The sequence below is a fragment of the Mandrillus leucophaeus genome, unplaced genomic scaffold (genome assembly GCF_000951045.1).
Source record: "Mandrillus leucophaeus isolate KB7577 unplaced genomic scaffold, Mleu.le_1.0 Scaffold368, whole genome shotgun sequence".
Classification (NCBI taxonomy): Eukaryota; Metazoa; Chordata; class Mammalia; order Primates; family Cercopithecidae; genus Mandrillus; species Mandrillus leucophaeus.
This window is the reverse complement of record NW_012103898.1, coordinates 2,173,721-2,180,365: the sequence shown is the minus strand read 5'-3', so window position 1 is coordinate 2,180,365 and position 6,645 is coordinate 2,173,721. Positions and strand designations below refer to the sequence as shown.

The window sequence follows — 6,645 nt, the reverse complement described above, 5'->3', positions numbered from 1 at the left end:
AATTTATTATCTTGCTAGGAGCTGGTTTCTCATTGCATTTAGAATAAACTTTAAACAGCTATATCACCTTCCAGGCCTGATATGATCTGGCCCCTGCAAACTTATCTTCATGTCTTCCCACTCCCATCCTCCTTCTTCAAGCTCTAGCTACACTGGCTTTTTTTCATCCTTGGACTTTTAACACTGGTTCTTTCTGCAAGGCCTTTGCACTGCCGTGCTCTCTCTCTCTGGAATGCTTTTCCTTTGGCTGAATTTTTCCACGTAATTGAGGTCTTAGTTCAATTTTAATATCCCCCAACAGATTTCCCATCCTATCTAAAGCAGTCCATGCCCTTCCCTATCCCTAGGTCCTGCTATCACATTACCTAGTTAGATTTCCTTGAAATCTCTTGAAATTCCCTTATTTATTCTTTTGAGTTTTTTTCCGCTTCACCTTCCCCATAGAACATGAGCTCCTCAGTGTCAGGGATCTTCTGTTTCGTTCATTGCTATATCCCCAACACCTAGAATAGAACATGACACATAGTGAGCAATGAATGAATGAGAAAGAGTATAAGACTCACAGTGGAACTGCCTACGAACAAAAGGAACACTGGACACAAAGAAATGGTCTAGGGAAGGAAATCAGGAGGAAGAGGAACAAAGAATGGGGTCTAGGGACTGAGAATTGGCTATAGTGCACAATTTTAGCCCCTATACAATGTTTCTTACATGCATTCCAAGCAGAGGGAATGGCAAGTGCTAAGAGGAAATCTTTCCATCATCACACACAGCTGTTTTTTACTTTGTTGTTGCTAGTGGTTTTGTTTTCAGTGTGTGTTGGGAGTTGGGGGAGGATGGGTGTGAGGGATCCCTGTGTGTTTCTCTCAGGGGAAGGCTGGGTTTTTTCTTTCAGGCTACGGGTGTTGCTGCATGTTCTTGGGTTTGTCAGTGGAGCACAGACAGGAATACCACACATGGCAGCTCTGCAACTGATTCTAAGACTTTTAGACCAAGAGACAGGAAAGAGTGAAGGAATGATCACCACATTGTACCAGGGATATACTGGTGAGAGGTAAGATGATTTGGGTGGCAGGGGTGACCCCCAATTTTTTTAACCCAGAAAAAGATGGATAAATGCTCTGACATTGCTGTGATCCAGGGATCTGTGGCCACGGTTGCTTGTGCAGGCAGCAGCCAATACTTCTGAATGGCCCCCTTGGGACTACACAACTGTGTGGTGGGGCAGGGAGCCCATACTATTTGCTACATCAGAAAAATCCATTCATGAAAAAGAAAGACAGAGAAGAATAAAAGTCTTCTCAGAAAGCCTTAGTAAAATGGGTGCTTTTATTTTCACAGACATGTCTATGCAAATACACTCAGTCACAAGAGAGAGCTTCTTAAGCCTGATCATAATTTAAACTCTGAAAGGTGAGTGAGCCTGTTAAGAGACCTCCACCCTTCTAGTAACCTATGCCCCTTGATATGGGAAGGATATCTTAGTTCTCTCTAGCCCCTTGCTTAGGATTAAATGAGAGACTTCAGCTTTGGTGTAAAGCTGTCAGCTGCCCTAATCAAGGACAATACACAAAAATTAGACTCCTTATAAGAATAAGGGATTAAATGGAGGAAGATTTAGAAGTGGGTAGGAACAAAAGAGCAGAACTAAGCCTGCATCTGCAGAAAATGTCCAAGGACAGCTGACAGAGTTCAGCTCCATGGGGAAAAGGCATGTTAGTGTGTAGGTAGAGAAACTGGACAAGGAGGGATGGCCTTAGCCTTCCATAATGGAGAAGTCAAGGGAAGGGATGACTGCATGCAATAGACAACTGAATTAGAAAGAGCAGAAATGTAAACCAGCAGTGCTTCCCTATCTTGGGCCTGGCTGGCTTAAAGTGGCTCCACTGTCATTGGTCAAAACACTTTCATGAGGAGATCCAATCACTAATGCAACAAACTCTAATGAGTTCTAAGTTGGAGATGGTTCAGTTCTAAAGCTTGGGGGTAGACAGGTCACTGAGAGAGAAGGAATGAAGGAGTGGGATCTGAACATTGCAATAAGTCATCTAGTAGCTCTGATCACTTTGGACATTGCTGGGGGATACATAACAGCTCACTATAACATTACAACACATACTTATATCTGTTTGTTCCCCCAAACTAACATGACAATGTGTTTCTGCCATCTTAGCTTACAGAGACATGATTTAGTCCAGGTTACACTCAGATTTTACAAAAGAGACTTTGACCACATAGATATTCATAAAATTAATCTGGTTAAGAAAAAAGTGCAGGGGCTTGAAGTCAGAAGAGCTCTGTTCCCATTCTGGCTATGCTGCTGTCAGGTTTGTGACCTGGAGAGCAGTTTAGCATCTCTGGGTCTCAAATTGTTCATCTGTAGAGTGTGGGTGATCAACCTTTATGTAATCCCTCTGTGTTGAGTGGGTCTCCAGATGGAAGTTCCCTGTGGGAATTTAAAAGCAAACTGTGGCATCGAAAGAAACTAGACAATTGCTTGAACTCTTGGTCATCATCCATCCTCATAAAGAAACTTGTTGGTCACTAGTCTGATAGTACTGTTAAAATACCTTTATTTGTAACATTGGAGAAAAGTAATTTTCAGACTCTGATCTTAGAATAAGCTCATGAGGAGTCTCATTTCCAAGCTGGAGATCCTTTCCAGTTTGAATGAACAATTCTTCTTTTTGGCTTGGCTGAAGGTGGCACTAGGTGAAAGCTGAGCTGCACATCCTTCAGAGGTCACAATGAAAAGTCAGTCTTTATTCTAGCATGGCTTGGTCTGGAATAGCTGGTACATAGGTGGCAGCCCCATGCCCTATCTCATACTTTAAACAACATCACCAATATCTTTTTCTGAAATAAGCTTGAGTTGTATATGTTTATTATAGGAGAGAAAAGTTTGCCAAATGTCTTCTGTGGACTAAGCACTTGCTAGGCGTTTTACATATATTCTGCCATTTAATCCTCAAGGCAACTTTAACAGGTAAGTATTACTGCCCTCATTTTACAGGTGAAAAAATTGAGACCCAGAGTGACTATATGACCTGCCCAAGGTGGTCACATCATTAGGGCATGGCAGAGATCTGAAATAAAAGTTCAGGTCTTCTGACTTCAGTCCATGCTTTTTTTTTTTTTTTTTTCTATAACATCATGCTACCTAGAAGAAAAAGAAATGAGGGTAAGCAGTCAGCCAGCAAAGTCAGGAAAAATGATATGCCACTTGTAAAGAGCTCACCCACACTATATCATTCTGAAATGTCCAGTTTTCAAAGAGTCAGAGTAGTACAGAAATGTTCAATGTTAAATCACTACTCAACATAAGCAATCTGACTGTGATGGTTCAGAAGCTCTTCCAGATCTTGTCGTGCCTTAAAGTTCTCATTAACAATATCAATTATCAGTGCACTACAGATATATAGGAAACGAAAATGCCAGGTAACAGAAAAGCCAGATCACCTGCCTCCAAGATGCTGGGTACTGCACGGCTTTTATCAGTTTTTATTATACCAGGTCAAGGAAACAAATGGAATCTATCTACATGGTCCTGCCTCATGAGGCATATATTCTAAACATACATCCATTTTCATACCCAATGAGAAAGAACTCAATTCCAAAGGATCTCACCTTTCACAAAATCCTACCCTTAAGATCCTAAAACAGTCATATCACTGTGCACAAGATTTTTGGCAGTCACAAGCTCTATCACAAAGCAGAGCTTAAAAACAGATGGAGAATATAACCAGGGTTCAAATGCACCCTCACTGGGTGGGTCAGACTGCATGAGGCAGTGTGGCTGTGTGGAGGGAGAGGTCCGGACCTGTGGCAAACTGCTGCTCCTGCCAGGAGGCTACCAAAGCCAATGCTCTTGACTTATTCATGTTCCTCAGCTGCCCCAGTGCCTATATCTCTAACAACAGCAAACAGTGAAATATCTGCAGGCAACCACGTCTAAATAAAGAGATCAATATTTGAATCTTCAAGAAGTGGCCAACTTCAGAAAGGCATTTCTTGGCACCCTAGAGGAGACTGGGATGAAAGTTGTACCGGAGACTGGAGAAGAGCCCAATGTGTTTCACGAGGTTCGGCTCCACTACATAGGCCCTCTCTCCCTTGGCCCTCAACAGCGAGTACAGTGCCATGTCCTTGCCAAAGCCCTTGTGGCAGTACACTTGGGACAGGTAGGTGAGGGTCCGGCGGGCCGCGGGTGCAGGGAAGAGCATGGCTGGGGTGCAACACTGAGAGGCAGGAACCACACTGTACAGGGAAGGACTCAGCCGCCGCAGTTCCAGGAAATAGTGCCGACCCACTAGCTCCACCAGACCCATGCTATACAGGGAGAAGAAGAGCATTACAGGCCAGCTAAACCCTGGGCGGCTGGCAAACCTCATGTATATCCAGGTTAGTAAGGGCCCCAGCAACATGCCTACACCAACCCACTCCAGGATCCGCATGGGCTCTGGGTTGATGTAGTGCTGGAGCCTCTCGGGGTGATAGAGCTTGAGATAAAGGGCATCTCTGAGATGTGGCTCAGAGAAGCGAGCCCGCAGAAGATGCTCCAAGACTGGGAAGATCTGCTCTTCTGGAACAGCATCGTCTTCCACCATCAGGACGTAGTCTGGGTTGTAGGTCTGCAGGGATGACTCCAGGCAATAGACATAGTCCTGCTTCTCTTTCTCAAACGAGTTGGTTGAAGGGTCATCACCATAATCATCCTCAGTGCCCTCATAGCGATTGGCCACAGGGACGTACTTGGAGAGCAACTTGGCATCAAAATGGCTCACACTACGCTCCACGTTGCACAGGAAGAGTTGGTGCCCCTCGCACTGGGGGCCACATTGCTGAAGAAGCCGGTGGAACTGGGACACCACCTGCAGGACGTAGTGGAAGCCAGGCTGTCTGTCCACAGTGATGATGGTGATCACCAGCCAGGGCCGGGGCGTGGCCTGCCAGACAATGGGCACTGAGCCATTGGCAGAGGGAAGCTCCTCAAAATAGTGGAGGGCAGCCTCACCCTCTTTCAAGCTTTGCTGCAGGAACTCTTGGCTCATTTGGTTCAGATGCCAATGGCGCAGATAGAAGTAAGAGTGCAGAAGTCGGTGACAGGCCAGGGGGGCCAGCAGGCCAAATGTGACCACTGTTAGGATGAAGAGCTGGACAGCGGTGCTGCCCCAGGAGAGTCGCCGCAGCCTCCGGAGGAGCATGGCAGCTGGAGAGGTTGAAGTGCTCATGAGGTCAACTTTTGTTTATGTCTGGTCCCAAGAAAAAACCATCCTGGAACTCAGGCCAGAGTCATCAGAAATCAAACCTAAAGAGAGAGGAAGTAGGGAATGGTAAGGGTAAGCATTTTTTTAAAAACAAAAACCAAAAACCAAAAAACAAAAAAACAAAGGGCTAAGAACTGAACTCAGCACATATCAAACCAGAAATTATAATTCAAGGCTCTGTAGCTTTTAAGAGACTTTAAAGTATTTTCTGCAGTAAACCGTTCTTTGGTCGTGTCTGCTAACAGCCTCTGGGATGTTTTTATTATTTCTTTTTTTTTGAGATGGAGTCTCGCTCTGTCTCCCAGGCTCGAGTGCAGTGGCCGGATCTCAGCTCACTGTAAGCTCCGCCTCCCGGGTTTATGCCATTCTCCTGCCTCAGCCTCCCGAGTAGCTGGGACTACAGGTGCCCGCCACCTCGCCCGGCTAGTTTTTTTTTTTTTTTTTTTTTTTATTTTTTAGTAGAGATGGAGTTTCACCGTGTTAGCCAGGATAGTCTGGATCTCCTGATCTCGTGATCCGCCCGTCTCGGCCTCCCAAAGTGCTAGGATTACAGGCCTGAGCCACTACGCCCGGCCTATTATTTCTATGAGTAACAAGATCTCAGTGCATCCAACCAAGTCTCCATGCCTAAAGATACTTAGTTAGGTTTACAATGTGCCAGAAAATCTCCAGGTAGGCTGTTAGGATCATTATTCACCAGGTACACAGACAATGGGTTCTTAAAACAGGGGCAAAAAAGCAAGGCTTGGCACAAAGGAAATACACAGATTTAGAGCAAGTTCCAGCATAAGGGCCCAGAAAATACTTGTTGATTAACTGTGCATATAGCAATTTCCAAAAAAAAAACTTGTCCAACAAGAGAAGGAATACTTAGGATTCTCTGAAATATCTTTGTTATTTAATGTCGTTTTCCTTTCATATGTTTCTAATCTCACGCAACTATACTTAACATTGCATATTAATTTAATCCTGATTGTTCTCCCATTTTATTTTTGTAGATCGTGGGAACCGATGAGAGGAAGTATCTCCCATAAGTAAGCAAACTCTAGAGCCCTAGGCTTGGAGAGGGAGGAAACATCTGGAGGAAGATCCATGAGTAGCTGTTCAATGAAGAGGGGTTGGGGTGGGGCAGGGAAAGGCAGAGGTGAATATGGAAGAGACAGTTGTCCTCAGTTTGGTCCAGGAAAAAATGCTGTGTGATGTAATGATTCAGAGCATGGGCCTGAGGCCAGGCTCATGTTGGTATGAATCCTAGCTCTACCTCTCACTTGTTGGGAAGTCAGTTTACCTCTCTATATCTTATATTTCTCAGCTCTAAAATGGAAATAATAGGCCGGGCGCGGTGGCTCAAGCCTGTAATCCCAGCACTTAGGGAGGC

General features: G+C 44.8%; 1 protein-coding gene across 3 annotated transcripts in view; it reads right to left on the bottom strand.

Moving 5' to 3' along the window:
- Positions 1–1,308: 1,308 nt before the first annotated feature.
- TMEM246 (transmembrane protein 246) overlaps positions 1,309–6,645 on the bottom strand; it is a 23,722-nt gene continuing 18,385 nt past the window's right edge. For all 3 annotated transcript variants that reach the window (XM_011990038.1, XM_011990037.1, XM_011990040.1), the window contains one exon: positions 1,309–5,308. In XM_011990038.1, the coding sequence (XP_011845428.1) occupies positions 4,020–5,231 (1,212 nt within the window). In that variant the 5' untranslated portion in view covers positions 5,232–5,308 and the 3' untranslated portion in view covers positions 1,309–4,019. The remainder of the gene's footprint in view (positions 5,309–6,645) is intronic.